At 35.3% G+C, this 23,542-nt stretch overlaps 1 protein-coding gene across 2 annotated transcripts; it reads right to left on the bottom strand.

Moving 5' to 3' along the window:
* Positions 1-4,441: 4,441 nt before the first annotated feature.
* nt5c2l1 (5'-nucleotidase, cytosolic II, like 1) lies at positions 4,442-22,930 on the bottom strand. Of its 2 annotated transcripts, XM_067432484.1 has the most exons (19): positions 22,593-22,926; positions 19,396-19,469; positions 19,194-19,311; positions 16,125-16,220; positions 12,768-12,859; positions 12,628-12,685; positions 11,024-11,117; positions 9,961-10,014; positions 9,753-9,836; positions 9,582-9,623; positions 9,361-9,462; positions 8,221-8,287; positions 7,946-8,116; positions 7,772-7,823; positions 6,352-6,417; positions 6,035-6,095; positions 5,703-5,879; positions 5,429-5,515; positions 4,442-5,228 (listed from the first exon to the last, which is right to left on the bottom strand). In XM_067432484.1, the coding sequence occupies exons 1-19, from the start codon at positions 22,628-22,630 to the stop codon at positions 5,145-5,147; spliced, it is 1,617 nt and encodes a 538-aa protein (XP_067288585.1). In that variant the 5' UTR covers positions 22,631-22,926; the 3' UTR covers positions 4,442-5,144. The 2 variants fall into 2 exon arrangements, with proteins under 2 accessions (XP_067288585.1, XP_067288586.1); XM_067432485.1 differs by lacking the exon at positions 6,352-6,417 and having other exon boundaries at positions 22,593-22,930.
* Positions 22,931-23,542: the final 612 nt, after the last annotated feature.

Below are 23,542 nucleotides of genomic sequence, written 5' to 3'. Positions count from 1 at the left end.
TTTTTTATTTTATTATTTATTTTTCATATTTAAATTATTTTCAAATCATAAGTAATTTCGACATTATATATATATGTGTGTGTGTGTGTGTGTGTGTGTGTGTGTGTATGTATATGTGTGTGTGTGAGAGAGATCATATACCATTTTGATTTGATGTATATGATCAGGTGGAAAGTAAACTTCAAATGAGTGGAGGGCAAACCGTCATTGGCCAGAGAAGATGGCTGTCCTCTGTCCATGTGCTGATGTGCTGAGGTCAGCTGCTCTGACGATGTTGCACTACTGTACCATCCTATTAGCAGTGCAATAGTATTGTCATAGCATTTAGCCTCTGATATGCTCAACGGTGATGGAATGCTGCCAAACAAGTGCCGGATTGCTCAGGTTGTCCCCTCACATTACCCTGCGACTGTCTAACGCACATGCTTTGATAAATAAAAATGGTTCTTTTTGAGCTTAAAACTGAGTTCAGCTGTCATTTGTTTTGCCACCCACGCCATTTTGGCTCGGTTATCGCGCCATGCGACAGGTTTAGCGTGGAGCTAAAGGGCCGAAATAAAGGTGCGCGGGTCGGACCCTCCCTTGTCGCAGGTTAGCAGGGGGAAGGGAATGTTTTCAGTGGAATGCAGGGAGGCAAGTCCAGTTGTGAGTATAGGGGTGGGGGATGGTCAGGAGAGGGGCCCAGGACTGCTAAACGTGTCTCTCGGCATTTCTGAGACAGTCCTTAACATAACGGAGCGAATCAACCCTATAGGCTCTGAATCGTGCATACCGAGCCTATACACACAAGGTGTCTGTACATGCCCCATATCTATACTAATGTTGTTGACTTGAAGTGTGGAATACTAAAGCATAGGTTACTCATGACTAATTCACAAGAAACCCCACACGTTAAGGCTATAAACGTGCTATCAGCTCTAAAGTGATAAAAATGTTCCTCAACGTTTTTACACCAAAGCAGCAGCACGACTATAGAAATACGCCTCGGGTTATATGCTAACCCTGTTTATCCATCGGGGTGGGAAACTCAGCGACCGGAGCACCTCAGATACTTTAGTAACGAATGCGACTTGTCGAGGCACGTTTGCAAAGGTTGCTGGGAAATAGTGGAATGTGAGGAATGGGATATGATATGTCTGTGGTGCACGGGACACATCATCACAGGGTGCTTTCGCTTCTCACAAGTGAAACGTTTTTGAGTGTGTTTGGTTTTAATAGTTACGCCTGTGTTAGACATGATCATTACTGCTGAATTGTCCTCTAGTGTTTGTGCTTATGGAGTTAACGGTTAATTAACTCGCCTCGTCTTATAGAGATTGCAGAGCTGCCAGAATATGGATATGAAAACTGTCCATATAGGCAGTCTGGTGTGGTGTCTTAAGGGCACTGTTATTTATGATGTAGTAACTTAATAGCAAACTTAAATGTGGTTAGATGGATCTGTTTGAAATTGATTCTGTGTGACATTAGATCCCATTACCTACAAAGAGCACAGGAATAGTAAGCACACAAGACTTCCTGCTCAACACATTGGGATTTATGCTTGTTTTATCCATCATTGTCACTGTTCAAAGCCTTCAATGTCTTCTGTTTGAGACCTCATATTTGATCTTATTGTATTAATTCGAGCACTTTCTTGGAAAATAGTGTCAGAAATTCTTAAAAAATAAATTACAAACGTTGGTCATCAGCCTCAAGTCATGTTCAATTTGTATGAGTTTTGTCAGTCATAAGTCGCACAGGTATATTTGTGGCAATAGCCAATAGCCAAAATTATAAATTTTTCTTTTAAAAAAAATCATTCGGATATTTCTTTACTTTATTAAGTAAACATAATGTAAATGTAATGTATAAATGTATTAAAATGTATTAATTTTAGTAATATGCATTGCTTGGACTTCATTTGGCCAAGAGATTTTCTCAATATTTCGCACCCTCAGATTCCAGATTTTCAAACTGTTGTATCTCTGCCAAATATTGTCGGATTTATTCAGCTTTCAGATGATGTATACTTTTCAATAATAAAAAAGACCCTTCTGACTGGTTTTGTGGTCCTGGATCACATTTTATATTGGTTTTGCGACGTGTGCAACCCTTTTACCCACAATTGAGGCAGTTTAAAACTTTGATTTGTGTGGTTTTGAAATTTTGTTATAGAGTTTTATTATAGGTCTGCTATACCAAGTGTTGGAATATGGACTAACGCTTGTTCCCGCAAGTTAATGAGAAATATTAGTTTAATCATTTTTCTTGTAATCTTGACTGGTTGTAGCTTGACAAATGCAGTCAAAACCTGTTAACATTACTTAATACCCAACAATTTGTTGAATTTACTTGTAACTTGTATCTGTACAATTTAAATGCTTTTGCTGCTCAGAAAACAGTGAAACGTTTTTTAAGAGTAAAATATTTTTTTTTAAGGTGAGACGATTCCTAATGGGATTTCTGCTCATTTTACAGTGTAACAAATTAGTTCAGTTTAATTAATCTTCACTCAATATTATCGTCTAATTTTAGCCTTACTAATCTATTAAAATGTTTCCTTATTTATTTTGAGCCACAGTTGCTTAAGTTAACTCAATTAAATCTGTGATCTCCAGAGTGCATTGTGGCATGAATAAATTGATGAATGCTCTGTTTTGCTTTATTTGAGAGTTTTATTTGCTTTTTTTGTGTCAGTATTTGCAATAAAGACAATATTACATTTTGTAATGTGAGAGTCTTATACATGTTAATGTATTTAATGGTGTAACAGGTTATGCACATGTTGATAACCGTGTTGATTGCAATATATTTGTACAACTAGGGGGATCCACCCACTTAAATGTTTGATGTTTCACAATATGGTGTTTATGATGTAGGTGTTAGCCATACAATTATACAAGATTAAAATTCAACATTAAATGTATAGGGCTAGATTAGTTAGTTAGTGATTTGGTGAGAAGTTTGGTCATATTTTTAAAACAACCTGTATTACTTCCTATTCCTTTAAAACCAAAAATGTATCTGCATCAGAGAGTAATATAAATGAAGTTCGAATTGTCAATGGAACACTGATCACCATAATGGTGATGGAAATCAACATCAATTTATTAAGTCAAATTATGTGATGTTCTTCTTAATTTACAGTTGTATTGACAATTCAACATTCAAGATGACAATCAAGTAATCTTAACTTGGGTTTTATGATGTGCAGGTTTCAAGATTATTTTACAATCGAGCTCAACATAATGTTCAACAAGTTGGACATTAAGTAGCTAAAGATGGCTAAAAGGGTTAGTTAGCTATAGAACAACTGATAGGTTTTAGAATTGATGGGCTATTATTTAATGATAATGTTACTTCGTAGTAAGGGATGTTAATTTATTTTCGTTATATAGGTAAAACCAGGCAGTAGGCTAACAGGATGAATGTTATTTTTTTTATTTTTTATTTTTTTTGTTTTTAACATAAAATTGTTCAGTAAAAGACTGTATTAATGACTTCAGTGTCAGGTTCAAGTTAAATAAAAGGACAATGGTTTTTAACATATCAAATAATTAGCCTACACCATAAGGGACGCCAAGGCAAGCTCAGGCGGTTTTTTTTCTCCCTGAGAAGTATTAATCTGGTTGGGATCGGGCTACAGGCATCCACCATGTGAAAAGAAATACTTAATTTCCAATAAACGCTTTTCTTTGAGTTTTATCGTAAGTTAGGCTATGCTTGATTTGCACAGTAGGCTAAGTTACAGAAATAACCTGTCTTACCTTTTATATGCTAAAAATGTTTTTTATGATACGATTTGTAGGTTATAGCCTATATACAATATATATGGCCTATATATATTAATCGATAGGCCTACCTGTAGCAGTAAATATTGTTCATCTGCTGTCATTTGAAGGAAAGAAAAAGAGATAGGCCTTGTTCACCAGGTTTATGGGCTAACCGTTTCTCTCAACTTCAGGTCGACACGGCGGAAATCAAAATAGCGCGAGATCTATCATGTATGAACACAGTAGCGGTGTGTATGGCATAAATGGGCTGTTTTTACAAAGGCAGGGCATACGGGCTAATTGTCTAATCATGCTCCTGCAGAAGCTGGTTATGATTAAATTAAAGTTCTCCTTTGAAGTCGCGCGCAGAGAGAGTCTTTGCCGCCATCTTACGGACAGAGATTTTCCTGGAGATGTCTGTGTTCATTCATTTACTCTTCATAGATTGAAAGTATTTGAAACTGCATTTAATCACCTTTTCATGAACTTACCATTTCAGTTGCATTCCTCGACCTCTATATGGCCTATTAAAATCTCCTTCAGTTTTTAAGGCTCCCACAGACACAGGGACAGTTTATGTATCTTTTTTCAACCAGGAAAAACTCAAACTTTCAATTAATTTTCAATCAAACTTTTTAATATTTATGAGGTAAATCAAATTAGAAATAAATATGACAACTTGCAGATGTTCATATCGTTCTTTAATTGTCAATTAATTATGCATATGCATCAGTCATATATAGGCAGAATAAAGATCAGTGCTAGGGTTACTTCTTGTTATTATCAATGTCTGCATTATTGTATGAGGTCTAGCCTTTTATATCATAAACAAAAGTAAATAAACTAGGATATATTAAATCAGTCATAGCAGCAGAACATGAATCAGTTCTAGAGTCACTTTCTAGATTAAGTTATCAATGTCTGCATTATTGTATATGGTCTATGATATGATAAAGGTAAATACACATTTGATCAATTAAACCTCTAAATCCTGCAACCCTGTTCTTTAATTTTAATGCATTTATGACCGACATACAAAATGTTAAATACTTTATCAAAGCTCTTAATTAAAAACACAGAATAAACAGATTATAAAAGTTATATAAAATGTTAAATAAAGATTTTACACTTGCTTTACAAATAATGAGCTTACACAACTTAAACCATATGAAATGCAAACTTAGCAAATATCTTTTAATCACAATCTTTAAACAGATGATTCTGATCATTAATCAGAATCATCCTGAAGCTAAACTGCAACTCAACCACACAAGCATTCTGTATCAATACACAGTTTTAAGGCAGGAATGGAAACTGTGAAAGTACAACATACACATTAAATAAACAGTTCATATTTACAGCAATAAGAAAAAAAACAAACATCAGTCCTCATGTCTCTGTGGATGACGCTGGGCTATTTCGGGCACAATTATCATCTTGTCCACACTCGCCATCGTCGCACTCGCACTGTCTCTGTGTGCAGAAGATGTATTGATGTAAATTCATTTAGCAAAGAAAAGGCTCAATTTTAGAACACAAACACGGGGAAACAATATTGTTACAAATAAAACATTGCAAATTGTGATGTGTGTCTAATACATTTTAAGAATATAACAAAACATTAGTAATTATTATATAAAAAGGAAACCTGAAAGTGAGAGTGCCATTCAAACCTTGATGTTTGCGCTTTTGAGCATGTGCTCTGACAGCTCTGCGATCTGCTCCTTGGTCTGAGACTCCACAGCAGCCTCGTGTGGCAACTGTCATGAGTGACACAACATTCATTCAGCACACGGTCTGGACAGACTTTTTAGTACATTTTTTTTTGTTTGTTTTGAGCAATTTTGCAGTTTTAAAATAGTACATGATTTTTTTTTGTTAATTACTTTACAACATATAATTACATATTATTTATAATTCTTTTGATAACCATATTGGAAAGTGTACCAGGACGTGGGGGGCTCTGAAGAGGTAACTGAAGGGGTAGTTTAAGAGGTTGAGGCAGTTGGTAGAGTATATATCCGCGTAGCGCAGTAACTGACTGGCGAAAAGAGTTTTTGTGGAACCACAGCGTAAAAGGCTGCCCATTTTCCCATAGCACAGATCCATGCCGTATGTCACCATCTGTCATGCATATCGGGAAAAAATGTATTTACAATTTTGAGAAACAAAATTCTGATTATTTTTTGCATTATGAAAATATACAAACCGAGTTAGATGTGAAAACATAAAGGAAAATGATGTGTGGCAAACTTACTGAGATGATCCTGAGAACTCACCTTTATCCTGCTGTGAATCGCACTAATATCCGGGCTCTCTTGACTTGAACTGTCCAAATGCCTGATGGGATAAAATGAGAGGTCAGCTGAAAAGTTCAGTGTCATTCAGTGTTAACCCTCTGGAGTTCTTTGGTCACTTTTGACCAAAAATCTTTCTTCATCAGAATGGTACAATGCTGCGTTGCGTTATTTATGCGTTCCTTTTTCTCATCTGGTCTTGTTTTGTTTTTTTTATAACAAAGAAAAACTAAATAAACCCCTGCCTGAAGGAAATGCAAATTGGCGCCTGTACAGTAGAGGGCGCAGCTCAAACAAACCTTTCAGTTTTGCTGCCATTCTGGATTGAAGAATAGGACGCAGGAGAAGAAAGTTCATCATGGTTACTTAAAAACAACAACAAGAAAAACAGAAATGTGATGTTTAGCTAAAGTCATTTTTGCGTATGGTTGAATTGGATCATTGAAGGTCAGCAGCAAAGACACAACGCCTCTCAATTCCCGATTTCTCTCAACATGTGGACAGGAGAGCTGTCAGTCAGGAAATGGGAAAACAAACTAACTAGTAACTCAGATATTTTGTTGTAAATTTAAAATTAATTGGCTACTTTAGTAGTTACTTGAAAAAGTAATCTGATCACAACTAATCTGTAATTATAATTACATTACTTGTATGTAACACTAACACTGGAATGGTATGACACTTTGTGGCACTTGCAGTGTGAACACACACACACACACACAATTAAAAAAGGTTAAATGGTCCAAAAATAGTGACACTTGTACTCTTTGCAGTCAAAAAGGATCGCTTAATTTGATGAACAGATACAATTTTGGCTTTTATTCACATATAAACATTGATCAGCGAAAATAAAAGTGCTGCGTAACTGGAGAATGAACCTCATTGGTTCTTGCTGAATCGCAGACGTGCTGCGTAACACGAGAATGAACCTCACTGGTTCTCGCGAATCAAGTTATCATGCTTGAGCTTCTGTTTACCACAACTGATGTGTGCGTTGATGAAAGTTTCTGTGAATAAAAGATTAAATCAAACCTGTTCATCAAAGCATCCGTTTCCCTTGAAAATTTGGAGAAAAATAAGGTGTACTGTACTGTCATCTAACAAAAAGTTGTTGGATTAGGCGGGAGCGTGGGTGGGACCTTGATATCACGCTCACTACTGCACGGACTATGACCCAAGACGTCAGCGAATATATCTGAAGACTGGCGGCTTCACTTACGCCAATGGACAAAAGTGAAGGCGCGTGGGTCATCTATCTTTTTTTACAGTCTATGGTTTGGAATGACATGAGGTAAGTAAATGATGACAGCATTTTTATAGTTGGATGAACTAACCTTTGAAGGGTACATAATTATTAAAAAATAAATGTGTATGGATAAATTAATTGTAATAAAAATTGTGGAGAGTAATGGATAATTACATTACCTAAAAAAAAAACAACGAATATTTGAGGTGTTCAGCTCCTTTTTGCCTCCAACATGAGGAGCACCCAAATAATGTTCGTTTGGATTTCAGGTTATGCTGTCTATAAGTACCCCAAAAATGTTCAAAAATAGACTTGATTTATAGAATAAAAGCCGTCATTAACCATAATTAATGATTAACCTAATTCATTTCAACACTAGATCACAGAAATGCAAGTATAATGTGTACTGTACTGCCATCTGTCCGTCATGTCTAGTATTGCACTGATTCTGGCAGAGACAAATTCATACTTACTGATATAACTCTGCAAGGAAGATGTCAAGATGTCTTAACTCTTCAAACATACCTATAAAAAGAAACAATATGCTTTTATTTTTATTTTTACCCATAGCTGTAAACTTTGCAAATCCATTCATTATCAAATATCAACGAATCGAATGAATGAAAAAATGAAAGGGTGTTAATTACTGGATTTGTCTTTCCACACATGCAGCTCCTTCACGAGCTCAGGAACCACCAGGAAAGTCTTCCAGCCCTGACGTTTCTTTGACTTGAGAATATCCCCAAAGATGTGATCCCCCACATAGAGGATGTCTTTGCCCCTAACATCCAGCAAATCACAGACAATATCAGAAGATCCTAAGAAAGGGGTTGAACAAGGATAACTGACATAAGCAAAAGGAGTGCCTTCATGTAAGCTAGCAAACAGATCCTCATGATGATGAATATTCCTCTGGCATTACCTCCAGAATACACTGTCCCGTGCTGGAGGTCTCCAGTGTATGTGCCAATACGCAGCTTGCCAGTGACCTACATCAGGGAATGATGAGAAGTTTAGTATAAGCCAAGCTCAAACAAGACGGTTCCTGATATTTCATTAAACATAAAGGGCTTCATGTTAAATAAAATTATACAGTATAAAATGTTATTTATATCCTGCCATTCAACAATTTGGGATCTGTAAGATTTTTTTAGCTTTTTGAAATGCTCACCATTCATTCAATTTAAAATACAGTAAAACATTAACATCGTGAAATATTTGTAAAATTTAAAATAACTCATTTTTTCTATTTTAATATATTGTAAAATGTAATTTATTCCTGTGAGGCAAAACTGTATTTTCTGCATCACTACTCCAGTCTTCGATGTAACTTTCTACTCAAGAAAAAAATCTTATTATCAATGTTTATACTTTTGTGGAAACTGATACATTTTAAGGATTTTAATGTTATTATTATTATTACATATAATGTTTATGACACATGCACAACTGTGTTGAAAAATGTACTATACAATGAAAATAATCTTGTCTTGGACACAATTTTGTTAAAATCTATATATAACGGTAAATCCCACCAAAATGGTTCAAATATTATGATCCACTTTATGTTTATACTTTATTTAACAGTGTCATTGTTACTGTGTAATTATATATTTAAGTACTGAGTAATATTAGTTAACTAAATGAACATACTATAGGGTTATGGTAGAATTGGGGTTTGGTTGAGGGAAAGTTGCAAGTAATTAAGCATAATTTACTGTTATTACTTTGGTAAGTACATGTAACAAGGACACGGTAAAATAAAGTGTTCCCACACATTATTATGTAACTAAAAACAAGACTTTTCAATTCCCAAGACGAGTCATTTCTTTCTTTATCCAAAGCCTAATGTTTGTATTAGTGTACTTTTTTCTGGATGTGGGGTAGAATAGAAGCTATACATGTTTTTGACAACTATATTCTCATTGTTCTTAAATAATTGGATATCATATATATATATATATATATATATATATATATATATATATATATATATATATATATATATATATATATATATATATATATATATATGATTAGTAGCAGTGCGCCAGGAACCCACTGTGTCGACTTGTCGTAATACTGTCCCTCCTGCGAAGAACATGGGCTTCTTAGTGTCAACCACCACCAGGTCAAAGTAGGAGCGCCAGGGTTTCTTGGGGCTCTAGACAACATGAATCATTTCAGAATTGTAATATCTTTACGTGGCAATCAAGAATAGTCACAAACAATATTTCAGAGTAAATTATACAAGTAGCATTTTAAGTCAGTCATGTTGCTCACCTTAGAGCCAGCTGGGGAATCCAGTAAGTACTTCATAATAGCCTAATTTGAGGGGGAAAAGTAATACAGTGTGATTAAAAATCAATTATGAATTTTTATGATAGCATGCAATGATATGCAGCCTGTCAGTGGCAGTGTAAATAATTTCTAGGGGGCTGGCGCTCTCCTTACCTCAGTGTAATTGAAGTCGCTGTTGGTGGCCAGGAACACTTTGGCGACCTCTTTGATGCGGCTCAGTAACACAGGAAGACGAGGCTAAACGAAATCATATGTCTATAAGTCTTAGCAATATAATCTATAATCATATAGCATTAATGATGATTAGCATACAAAATGTTTATCTTAGGCAATTTGAGAATTTTTTTATTTTATTACTCACATCTTTAAGCACGTACTTGTCCAGGTTCTTCAGTGTTCGTTCCTTCAGAGTGCCCTGAAGGACACAAATAACAATGTCTATGCATGACGTTATGCAGCATTTGAATATTCACTATTAATCATCAGTTGTAAAGGACACGTGTTTGAGCGCAAAATCTTGGGATGTGGTCTTCACCTCACAGCCAGAATCGGGATAGGACTCTGGCAGAAATCACGTTCATGAATGTGATTATTAACGTTACTGTGGTATGAAGCAGAGCAGGACCGAATGTTGAAGGAGCTGAGCAAGGCCTCTGAAGCGATTATTACGCAAACACATGGCTCGCGAGCAGCAGGACTTTTATTATGAAGGGACACAGTCACCGGCTCCATTTCTGCTTTTCCAGTCATGAGTATGAGGTAGCTCTGTTTATCATATTAGATACATTTAAGTGTGTTTAAAATGATGTTATGACGCTACTCTGTGTGTTTGCTCACCAGCTGCTGTGACACTGTTCACACACCTCGGAAACCGAGGGTAACGCAGATATGACGCAATTGACAGGCGACTCCCTCAGACGTCCCGTGTCATTGGTTAAAATAGCAATTTTCTCACAATTGACAAATAGGAAACATTTGGGATATTGTAAGAATTCAACTGAACAAAATATTATAACACTGGCCAGGTGGTTTTTGGATATTTTACTGCAAAAATAATACATAGTGCACCTTTAACAAATTTTTGTAATGAATGATTATATTCTAGTCTTTCTTTATAAATATACATTTTGTTCATTTGAGAATGAATACGTAAAATCATTAAATTAAGCCCCTTTAACAATAACTATAAAGATAAGGATGACGATAACTATATTAGCATCCACAAACGATAACATTCTGTTTATTAGAAGCACATGCTGAAGCTTTGTCGACCGATTGGCTGTCAATGTTTTTATAATTCATCAATTGAGAAAAATCGTCCTGTGTGTGACTCCAACGATAGCATTCCTCTGTGTGATTCACTTCACTTTCATCCTCGGCGTAATAATCAACATAAAAATGTCTGTGAAAATGGTCAAGTTTACCGTGTCGTGAAGGTGATCCATGGCGTCCCTCACATCCTGAAACATGCTTCTGTGCGACATGAACAAGTCACCATGTTTGAACCCTTTCAGGCAACTAAATGGGAGAGGAATATTAAGACAGATTTTTAGACATCTGTTGAGCATCTTTAAAGTTACCCTATTAATCTATTTTAAAGGTTCCTCGATTAATTTTAAAGGTCTCCTACAATATATTGACATACAACCAAGGTCAAAAAACACTTTCACTTTGTCATAATATACTCTGCAGCATCACCTATACAGTGTCTGAAACAGTTTGATTAAGAATTCAGTCTTTCTAAACCCCTCCTTTCCGAGAACTTCCTCTGCTCTGATTGGTGAGATGGCCCAGTTTGTTGTGATTGATCTACCATTGCGTGTCGGAAATGAAACGGAAATGACAATATCTGAATTTCAGCTCTGGAGGCTTCCTCAGCTAGCCTGACAAGCCAGACCCACATCAAGATGTTTGGTCTGGAAACTCACCATTGGCAGGGCTCAATCCGAGGGGCGGGATAAACAGTTGTCTTTCAAACTCCCTCTGCACGACGCAATTGGATAGCGCTACAACCAATCAGAGCAACGAAGGTGAAGCAGAGCTCATTGGTAGATTAAACTTTCGCCGTATGCAGTCGGTAAAACTCCGAACTCATCTTCCCTTCTTAAGAATGACTTCAGTGCCGTTCTTTGTTCTTTTCTTAGAGAAAAGCTTAACTCCAAGTCTTCCAGAGTCGCGGTCAAAGCTGATTCAAAAGGCCGCCGTTCGCCAGTTTCTAGGTTTACTAGAAGCACGCAAACGCAACTCGGCCGTCGTTATGTTAAGCCCAGCCCACCGACTCTATTCAATACAATATATAGATTTGCTGCCGCTAGGGTGCGTCTAGATTTCTAGGCTATTCCTCAGCAGTTGTGAAACAAATAATTATAACACTTCCTTTGGAAGAAGACGCAAAGAGGAAGTGCTGGAAACAGTGTCCTCTTCTCAACATGTCGACAACACAAACCAAAGTCCAGGCTTCAGCGATGGAGTGTTTGCTGGGTCAAAGTAGACGTTGCTCGTGGGCAGCCAATGAAGACCACAGGCTTCTATTATGCTAATTTGTCACAAACCTACATAGGTTTGAGCAGGAAGTAAGATTGGAATTACTGATGACTTTAAGGCAGTTCGGAATCGGTTCTTTCTTTTGGGAGACAATAACTCCAATTATCCTGCACTTTAATCTTTAAAACTTTGCAGACCTTTTATATTCACAAATAGCTATACTACAATCTACATGAAAGATAATATTGGAAAAAGCATAACAGGAGCACTGTAAGATTCCATTTCTGTATATACTCAATTCGGAATGGCAATTTTTTAATACGAGATTTTTATTTTAAATAATTTTAAATATTTATGTTAATACTTTTCGAATTGCTAGGGCTTTGCTATACGGTTGCTAAGGTATTCAAAGAGGTCTCTAGAGTGTTTTGGGGTTTTAATGTCTGCCATGTGAACAGTCTGAATATGATAATGGTTTGAAATCTCTAGCATTAAGCATAAGAAAAAGAGCCATAACTGTTGCAGTTACGAATAATTCACTTACTTTTTGTATCTGGTGGTTTTGGTGAAGAAGTCAACCAGGCACGCATAAAGATATGTCTCTGAGAACATGAGGGAGACAAATCATGTTAATAAAATCGATTATCCTTTCATTTCACCATTTAAATGTAACAGTCACTGAACCTGATAGGTTGAAGAGTGTGTTGAGGACGTAAAAGCGGTTAGTGTCGTCTCTCTGGATGAACTTGTTTGGATAATACTCATCAACCTGTTCACTGCAAACAGACACAGATCTTAATGAGAATACTAGCAAACAAAATAAGCTGCCTGGCAAACAATATATTACAAAAGCATTGGAAATACATTCACATATTGGAAAGCTTGTGACGAAATAATCACAGTCTGTCCCTGAGCTGCCCATAATGCATCATGGCAGCCAGTGTTGAGAGAACGCTAACAACTACTGTTCTCGAATAACTGATCCCTGCTAAATAAAACCGTGCCCAAAATACCCCATGCCTATGGAAACACCCTTTATCATGCTGTCTTATCCATGAGGATACTCATATGCTCTGTTTTTCTTCAAGTTTCTGAATAATAAAAACAAGGATGCTTTTCTCTTATAATGCTGCCACTGCTCTCTAATCTTTTCAGAGATGAACATGTCAATTTGATGGCATGTTTTAAAAGGAGAGACAGGCTTCCATACTAGAACTCAAAATCTGAAATATGTTGGTACAAATGAGCCACTTATGCCTATCCTAAATTCTTTCATCTATCTACCCGTACCAGGAAACCAACAACCTCCTTAACAAAATGTACGATTTAAATATACTACTAATATGTGCTCATTACATAATCTGTGTCTCATCTAAATAGAGTGGTTGGGTCTCAAACAGACATTTTCCACTTACAAAATTGTGGCTGAAACTTCTTCTGTTGTTGAAAACTTATTTACCCATATTGCTCCTTCATATCAAGAGGTCAAACTAAAATGTTATGATATATGACATATAATATTAATATTTTATTATATATACACTACAGTTCAAAAATCTGGTTGAGTAAAGTAAGTCACCAAATCTATTTATTTGACCTGTTGGAATATATTTTTAAAATGTAATTTATTCCTGTGACGTCAAAGCTGAATTTTCAGCATCATTACTCCAGTCTTTAGTGTCACATGATCCTTCAGAAATCATTCTGATATGATGATTTGAAGCTCATTCTCTTTCTTTTGAAACATTCTGATTATTATTATCAATGTTGAAAGCGACAATGACAAATAGAAAGTTAAAACAAAACAGCATTTATTTGGAAATAAAATCTTTTGTATCATTATACATGTCTTCACAGTCATGTTTGATCAATTAAAAGCACTAATTTATATCCCAAAAAATCGTACTGACCCCAAACGTAGATATAAACTACATTCATTATATAATGATTTTATATCATATAATAAATTATATATATCAATTATTTATGGTTAAGCCTAAATTAAACTGTTACTGAGCATATCTAATTTGGAATCAAATATTGGTTTGTATATATTATATATGTATTATTTAAAATATATATATATTTGTTTGATCATTTTTTTTATCACAGCAACTTTGGTGTGTATATATATATATATATATATATATATATATATATAAATAAAATAGTAAAATAGTAAAATAGTAAAATAAAATAGTAAAATAGTAAAACAAGTAAAATAGTGTCGCAAAAACACTATGTTTTTTGTTTTCTACTGAAAGCTTCATCTTCATAGAAAGTATACAAATGTATCTAGGTGTTTCCTGCACGCTGATTTTGCCGAGTTAGAAGAGTTCCTGGGTCAACATACTTTGTTGATCCTGGAAAATCTAAATTTTGTCCTAACCATATGCCTACCCATAAATCTAGCCCTACTCATAAGTTATCTCTAAAATCAGAAGGAAATGATAGGTCAACAACACTGATGTAGAAGCACCTAATCCTGGTTGTAGCGTAAACTTGGCATAAACTGTAAATTGTTCCTCAAAAGACATTGATTGGTAGATTGGAATGTTGTTCAAGCTCAACAAAAATGTTGATCCAGGAACATGTACTTGGTCAAATCAAGTTCTGCATGTTTCCCTTTTTGTTTGCAGATGAGTCAACATATTCAAAATAACTTTGTCAATTATGGGTTGGTAAACACACCTGTAAGCTTGCATTGCTATGATTCAAGGAATAAGATTTGTTCATGAATCAGAGCGATTAAGATGTTAAGTTAAAGAGAGGATATAATTCTATTTCGTACTTTGACTTATTTACACTGTTAAAGATTTGGATTTTCATGCTTAACACGGCCAAAATAAAATATAAAAAAACAAGCTGGATGTATGGTGGAGTATTTACAAATACAAATACACTCATTCAGGATTCAAATATGTTTTAGAAAGGTTTTTTAAATATGGCCCTGTATAACAGCATAAAAGGCGGAATTGCTTGTATGGACACGTCTACCGGATGAGCGCGTGCATACATCAACCAGAGCGAGAGTAAGAGTGCAGAGATCAAGCTTCATTCAGGTTACGGAAGCACTCTCGAAATCAACAATGTCACTAAAAAGTGTGTATTTAGTTGTGAGGGAAAGATAGCCTTGTTTAGTTTCCCAAATAACCCAGCGTTAAGGAAACAGTGGATGTAGTTTTTTTTTTTTTTCCGGAGCAGCAACGGAGTTTTGCGGAGTCATGAGTCGAAACTGCAGGCAGTGAGTGAAACTGCAGCAAATGCTTTTTGGTAAAACATTTTTTACCAATTTTTTATTTTTATTTAGTTGGTAATCGGTGCATTAGTGTAGTATAATGTAAACAACACAAACGTATAGTAAATTGAAAGTTATCTAAGGATAATACTGATGTATTTTGTGTGTGTGTGTGTGTGTGTGTGTGTGTGTGTGTGTGTGTGTGTGTGTGTGTGTGTGTGTGTGTGTGTGTGTGCGGTCGTGATTCTTTAGCTCCGCCCACGGCACACCTGCACTAGTTTGGCTGTTCTCGGATTGAACCGGTACAGCGTATCTGTCTTTTATAAATATAATAAAACTAAAGACTCTTCCGAGATATGAAGGATGCAATACTACTCTGTACTCAAGATTAACATAAGACTGGCAAAAACAATATGTGTTATGTACCCTTTAAGGCTAAATATATTCTTTTTTAAAAATGAATGGTTTTTGTGAACCCGCTTCAATGCTAATGTGTATTTTTTATTGTGATGTTAAACACAACATTGCCTTGCTCTGCTGCTGTGCTAGTCTTTCTACACAGATCCTTGTATTTCTTTATCTGTTTTTAACAGTTCTCATCTCAACCCTATAGTTCTTTTACATTCAGTTTATTGGCTTTCAACCTGTCTCCCTTGAATGTTTTGTCCCATGCAGCATTCTACTTTGTTGGAATCTTCTGTTGTCAGAGAAAGGTTGAGGGGGCATTTGCGAGCAAACTCTCACTCAATACACCATTGACTGTCTATTCCTCTCTATTCACCACAATGAATCATCTCACTCACCCTCTCAGGTACTCAAAGCCGTGAGTGCACACCAGGATGTTTCCATTGGAGTCGATTTTCAACAGGTTACCGTACGTAGTATCATACACCAGGCCTCTAGAGAGGAAAGGAGAAAGAGAGAGAGAACGTTTGAAGAATAAGAGTCTGGGAGCATTCAGACAAGTGAATAATTTATAGCAAAATATGTCCCTCTTAGGATTTAAAGCAAGAAGCAAGAGTTCATTCATATTTATACATATTTATCCCCCCACCCCCCACCCCCTGTAGTATCATTGCTGTCTGCGATCTTCTGCATTTATGAGACCCTTGAGACTGGTGTAACGCAGGACATTTATATTTGTATGGTTGAATGGTTTAAAATAGTGCCTACAAACATTTAGAGTAAAAATTGAGTGGATTTAAGGTCTTCCTCTTGTACTAGACAGATCAATTCATGTTGGAATTATACACTACCGTTCAAAAGTTTGGGGTCAGTTTTTTTTTTAGAGTAAAGACATTATAATGTTACAAAAGACTTATATTTTAAATAAATGCTGTCCTTTTGAACTTTCTGTTTGTCTAAGAATCCAAAAAAAATTCCAACATTGAAAACAATATATGTTTCTTGAGCATTAAATCATATTAGAATGATTTCTGAAGGATCATGTGACACTAAAGTCTGGACGCTGACAATTCAGCTTTGATCACAGGAATAAATAAACAGTGATTTTAAACTGTAATAATACTGTATTATTAAAGCTGTTTTTATTTTATTTTTGATCAAATAAATGGAGCCTGGGTGAGCATAAAAGACTTATTTTAAAAATATTAAAAAAACATTGCCAACCTAAAAATTTTAACGGTATAGTGTATATTGCCAAATGTTTTGGGACACCTGCCTTTACATGCACATGACATCCCCTTTCTAATCCTTAGGGTTTAATATAGAGTTGGCCCACCTTTTGCAGCTATAACAGCTTCAACTCTTCTGGGGAGGCTTTCCACAAGGTTTAGGAGTGTGTTTATGGGAATTTTTGACCATTTTTCTAGAAGCACATTTGTGATGTCAGGCACTGATGTTGGGCAAAAGGGCCTGGCACATAGTCTCTGCTCTAATCCCCAAACTGTTCCCACAAAGTTGGGAGCATGACATTTTCCACAATGTCTTGATATGCTGAGCATTAAGAGTTCCTTTCACTGGAACAAAGGGGCCAAGCCCAACCCCTGAAAAATAACCTCACACCATAATCTCTCCTCCACCAAACTTTTCATTTCACAATGCAGTCTGGCAAGTACCGTTCTCTTGGAAAAACGACAAACACAGACTCATCCGTCGGACTGCCAGACAAAGAAGTGTGATTTGTCACTCCAGAGAACATGTCTCCACTACTCTATAGAGTCTAGTGGCGGAGTGCTTTACACCACTGCATCCAACACTTTGCATTGCACTTGGTGATGTAAAGCTTGTATGCCACTGCTCAGCAATGGAAACCCATTCCTTAAAGCTCTCTATGTGCTGTTCTTGAGCTAATCTGAAGGCTACACAAAGTTTGGAGGCCTGTAGCTATTGACTGCAGAAAGTTGGCGATTTCTGTGCACAGTACACCTCAGCATACTCTGTGAATTTACATGGCCTGCCACTTCGTTACTGAGTTACTGTTGTTACCAATTGTTTTCTCTTTGTTATAATAACACTAACAGTTGAACGTAAAATATTAAGTATGGCTAGTGCTTGATTTTATTCACATGGCCATGGAAGTGATTGGAACACCTGAATTCAATGATTTGGGTCCCAATATTTTTGGCAATATAGTGTGTATCATGTTAACCTGATTACATAATTAATAATAAATAAAACTATTGAAAACAAGAAGCATATTCAACATAAATCAAAACTGATCCTTTAATTTCTTAATACAGATATTCTTATTGTGCACAATTCCCAACACCACATTATTTCATATTAAAAATCTAAATGTAAAATCTTTCTCCCCCTTCTTCTGAAATAAATTCAGTTCACAAATCCCTCTTATCAATACCTCCTCTCAGCTACCTGCATATTCATTTGTAGAAGGAAACTTCATAATGCCTATTCAAAAATAGGCATTATGAAGTTTCCTTCGACAAATGAACATAAATTAGTACAAAACTATAATTGTAAACTGCAAAACTGTTTTTCTTACTCACACTGTAAAAAAAATAATATTGGTTTTTGTTGGTTTAACTTAAAAAAGTAAGTTACCTGGTTGCCTTAAAATGTTGAGTGTATTGAAATAAACAATTTGAGTTGATACAATGAAGGAAATTAGTTTAATAAATAGAAACTCAAAATATTATTGTATCTGAACCACATAAAAAATGTGATAAATCATGAAAATAGCACTATTTGGCATGTTTCACTGCGTCATCAGAAATAAAACACACACAATTACCCAATATGCTTACAAAATCTTTTAATAATATATTAATAAAGGTTGTCGAATCTCAAAAAATGTTCATTGTATTAACTCAAAATAATTTTTCCAGTGGTATTTTTGTCATGTATTCCTTTACAAACATCTAAACCTTCTGAAATCAAGACATATTAGCTTAAGATATTAAGTCTTTTTTTTAATCGAAATTAAGTCAAGGGGTAAGAAAAATAAATAAGGTACATTTTGCTTACCACATAGATAGGTAGAATTTTAGTCTTTATTTTGATATATTTTTCACTTGTTATCCAACTTAATTTTGCTTCTCAAGTAACTGTATCTAAAATACTGAAGACAATAATTTTTCCAGTGAAGATTCCCCTGACTGACCCAAATCATTTAAAATTAATCTATACTGTTGTTACTGTTTAAATTGGTTACATTTCTGATTCCCCCTTGTGATGCACAGTTCCCATTGAAACCAATAATAATAGCGTTCTGTAACCTAACTCTGAACTGTTAGTGGCCTTAACCACAATACGGATATTAAGTAGATGATGTGCATGTAAACACAGTCAATGTTCTGCTTGCACCACCACACACAGAAACCCTCAAAAGCCTTTCCCATGAGCTCACTTACCCAATATAGCATAATCCAGACCCATTGTGTAACACTTACCGTGTGGGGAAGGTAGAGTCGTATGAATAGCCCAGCAGCTCGTGTGGGTATCCGATTGACACCAGCCTGTCTCTGAGCAGCTCAAAGCCCAGACTCTCATACTCTGGAGACTTATACACTGTTGAAAACGAGAGTTGATGTGAAAGATGCACTTTACACATAGTCTGACAACTTATCCCAAAGGCACTATAAATGCACTCACCTGCCAGAGTGTAATCCATGTCAAAGCCATAGCACTTGATGTTTTCAAGTGTCAAACTGCGGTTTACAAACACCCTGAAGGGAAAGACGGGAGGTTATTTATTTGACTCGTAGGTCATACCACTCTTACAGTTATCGATTAGGCAAATACTTTTATCCACAGAACACTTACACTGCATTGAAAGGGCTCTATTATGCATTTTGAAGAGTCTACTAGAGCAGGTTTTCATCCTTGAATGTTCAAAAAACATACTGTTTCACGTATTTGACATTGCTGCTGTACCTCTCAGCCCAGTCTGTCAGTAATGCTCTATTTAGTTCCTCTCTATGAAGCCCTTCCTTATGAAAAGCTCACTGTGCTCTGATTGGTTGGCTAAAACAGTGTGGATCATTGATAGTTTATTACTGTGAAACTGTTTTTAAATAATCTGTATTGTATAAAGCGCAATAGAAATAAAAGATAACTTGACTACACTTCAGCACCATGCTCTATCAGCTGAGCTACAAGAACACGGCCCGCCAAAAAGTGGTCATTTACATAGTGTTTTTATTCAAACATACAGTGCTTATCACGCTGTCCTATATATCAAGTCAGCGCAGTTTAGGTCTGTTCTTATCAGGACCCTGGCATATGACATCAGCCCAGCTGGTGTGAGGTAACTACCGTTCAAAAGACGTAAAGACGTAGCGTGAAGGAACAGCCAACTGGCACTCTTTCTTCTTGGCCCTTTTTCAGTGTAAACCAGTCACGTTTTTACATTTATGATGGAAAGTACTGACTAAGCAATGTAAAAATACTAAGACAATACAACTTGATTTAATCTAATGACATTTTAAATGTGGTAAGCTCAACAGTCAACTAATATTGAATATGAAAAAGAAATTAAATTCCCCCAAAATTTGTTCCAAACAATTTCAAATATAACTATATTGCTGAAATGTGAAGTGTTTGTGATTTCCCAGCATGCACTGCAGCATGACAAAATTATATGGCTACTATTATAGGACTTTTTTATAGGACTTTTTTTTTTTTTGCTGTTTGCTGACAATCTTTTTTTGATGTTGTTGTTTTGTCATTATTGTTAGTTAATTGTTGTGTTGAGATGGCATTGTTCACTTTAAATATTAAGTGTTCTTTAAAAGATTATATTAATCGACAGATTTCTTTTTAACAAATTTTCATGTTTTACGGTTTTTGTTTTATGAAACAATTTTTTTTAACTCGCATTTGGAGCTTGGTAAGTGTTACTTTTACGCCCTGCCTTGTATGTATGTATATAATATATCTATATATCTACCTATAAACACACACACACACACACACACACACACACACACACACACACACACACACACACACACACACACACACACACACACACACACACACACACACACACACACACACACACACACACACACACACACACACACACACACACACACACACACACACACCATTCTAATATGATGATTTGCTGCTCAAAAACATTTATGATTATTAAACAGTTGTGTAAAAAAAAAATTTTTAGGATTCTTTTATGAATAGAAATTTTTATCTTAAATAGAAAGCATTTGGAACATTGTACTACCGTTCAGAAGTTTTGGGTCAGTTAGAATAATTGTTTGTTATTTTTTGGGAAAGAACTTTATCCAGCAAGGATGCACTAAAATTATCAACAGTGATAGTAATTACATTTATGACAGTGTGTATATATACACATACATACATACATACATACGCACCTACTAATTAACTAATATTTGTTGAGATAATATCTCTCCTACAAATGAACTAATATTTTGTTGAAAGAAATCTGCCGTTGCCTTGATTAATTTATTGGCTGAATGAGATATTTTGTATTTAAATGACCAAATTCAAATTGGCTACATCAAAATGTTTTAGTAAGTAACACTACACAGGACAAGTTCTAGCCCAATAAACATTAAAAAGGTAAGTAATCATGGTTGCTTTAATGAAGTTCAATGAAACTAAACATTTGCGTTACAAAGAAAGAGATTAGTTCACCACTCACAGAAACCCAAAATATTGTATTATGAACAATATTAATGAATCTAAGTTGATTTGACAAAAGAAAAAGGTTTGTTAAATTATTTCTCATTGACTCACACTGCAGGTTCAATTGAAGATGTAAAACAGGTTGTGATGTATCATATGTTTGCAATGTCCTAGTTTCTGGGCAGTTTTTTAAATTTAAAATAAAAGACAATTTCTTTGATGACACACAAAAATTGTTCGCCCAAAATGAGAATTCTGTCATTATAAAGTATACTATTTTGTGTTCAGCAGAAGAAGAAATAAAGTGAGGTTTTATTAATTAAAATTAAAGCATTTTAATTATTGGGTGGACTATCCCTTGAAGTCCAAAGTCTTGATTAAAAAACACATCTAAAAATAGAGTGACTTGTCATCTGTGACCAGGGAAAAGAAACAATCAGTATTTTATCAATGAATAGATAAGAGTAAACAGGACCAACTAACTGAATGAATAAATCAATTAATGAATAAATGATTTAATATATAAATAAATACAACTTTATTTTAGTGCCCTTGTAATAAATTACCATGTTCTTACTATAGTAATAATACTTAATTATGCATAATTACAAGCAACTAAATCTAAACCAAACCCTACAAATCGGAATATTCAGTACTTAATTGTGTAATCACATTGTAACAAATTCAACCAATAAAAATAATATAGATACATTGTTTTTTAATTTCTTAAAATGTAGCCTACAATATGTCCGTCTTAATGTTTTTTGGAAAAGGTTACATTTTGCTTAGATATTATCTGCAGCATTGGTCCAGGTTTGTGTGCGAGTAACGTTATAGGCTATGATGCTTTGAGTAAATCCATGTCCATGAGAGGCAAGAAACTCAAAGCCAGTCAGTGGATGCCACCTTATTTAAAAAAAATAAATGACATGAAATGCATTTTTTCTACCAAAAATATCACGAGGCCATGACTGAGCTTGATATATGACAACAATTGAATAAAGACAACTGCTAAAAATTACTGAAACGAAAAGGGTGAAGTGGTATAACGCCATAATTAAAATAAAAACAAACAAATAAGATGAAAATTCGAATAAATAGCAGCATACTAAGATACCTGTGTTCCTTCATATCGTTTAAGCTGGTTATTTTCACCTGTTTAAAGTACCTGTTCTTACCTGTGGTGTATTTCTTTTTTGGCGCTGCGCAGCTCCATCGTGACGGTCTGTCCGCACGCGCTCTCCGAATCAGTCTGCTATCAGTAGTAGTATGGACTGTCACGATATCCTTTTTGCGCTTTAAATTGTACCATGATGTTGACATCACCAGTGTGAATTTACCTTGGGTTTGGCTTGTAAACAGAAACCCCATGTACGTAGTTTGGGCGTATGTGGGCTGCACGCGAACATTATGAAGTTTGAAATCGGTCACTGTCGACACACTAGCGCGCAGCTCGAGCACGTAGATTGTGTTATCAGACTGGCACACGCGCTCGCCTCAGAACGCAAACGTCCCATCCAGCGCCCAAACACTTGAAAATCGATACTGCGCCACCGAGCTGACTACATTCATGAGCATTTACAATTAACTGCGCATCAATATTTCATTTAACGCAGTGTCCCTCCCTTCTTCACATTCGTGACAAGAGAGTTGGTCTCTGACACCGGGGCAAGTTGACACAGTGGCTTTAATAACTATAGGCTACTCACTAATTACTGAAAGACAAACTTATCACGTGTTTTAAATATAGCAAATATATCGTCAATATTATTTATTAATAACAACAATATTTTGTTCCTTATGTGAAACATAAAAAAATACATGTGGAGAAATGTCTGTTTTTTATCCATACCATGTCCCTTATATGATGTTGCATTGTGACATCCTAAGGATATATAAGGATAAAGCCTTATAATAGAGAGAAATCCATTCTCATAATATTCTGAATTAATTGAAAATATAAAATAAAACTTTTTTATTAGTTGCTTAGACAACATTTTAATTTAACTTATTTTAGCTATTACACTTTTTTATGATTAATGTCCATAATGGAAGACTATTGTAGCCAAAACATTTTTTTAAATATATTATTTTGTTTTGCAAAAGCAAGACTTGTAAGACTGTTTTT

This window comes from Pseudorasbora parva, chromosome 23, assembly GCF_024679245.1.
Source record: "Pseudorasbora parva isolate DD20220531a chromosome 23, ASM2467924v1, whole genome shotgun sequence".
Lineage (NCBI taxonomy): Eukaryota > Metazoa > Chordata > Actinopteri > Cypriniformes > Gobionidae > Pseudorasbora > Pseudorasbora parva.
This window is presented reverse-complemented; position numbering and strand designations above follow the sequence as displayed.

Coding starts and splice junctions, on each gene's coding strand:
- nt5c2l1 (XM_067432484.1), bottom strand. CDS start 22,630: ATGGAGCTGCGCAGCGCCAAAAAAGAAATACACCACAG. Junction 8,288..9,360: donor TATTACGACAAGTCGACACA/GTGGGTTCCTGG, acceptor TCCCTGATGTAG/GTCACTGGCAAGCTGCGTAT. Junction 5,516..5,702: donor TCAGAGCCCCCCACGTCCTG/GTACACTTTCCA, acceptor CACTCATGACAG/TTGCCACACGAGGCTGCTGT.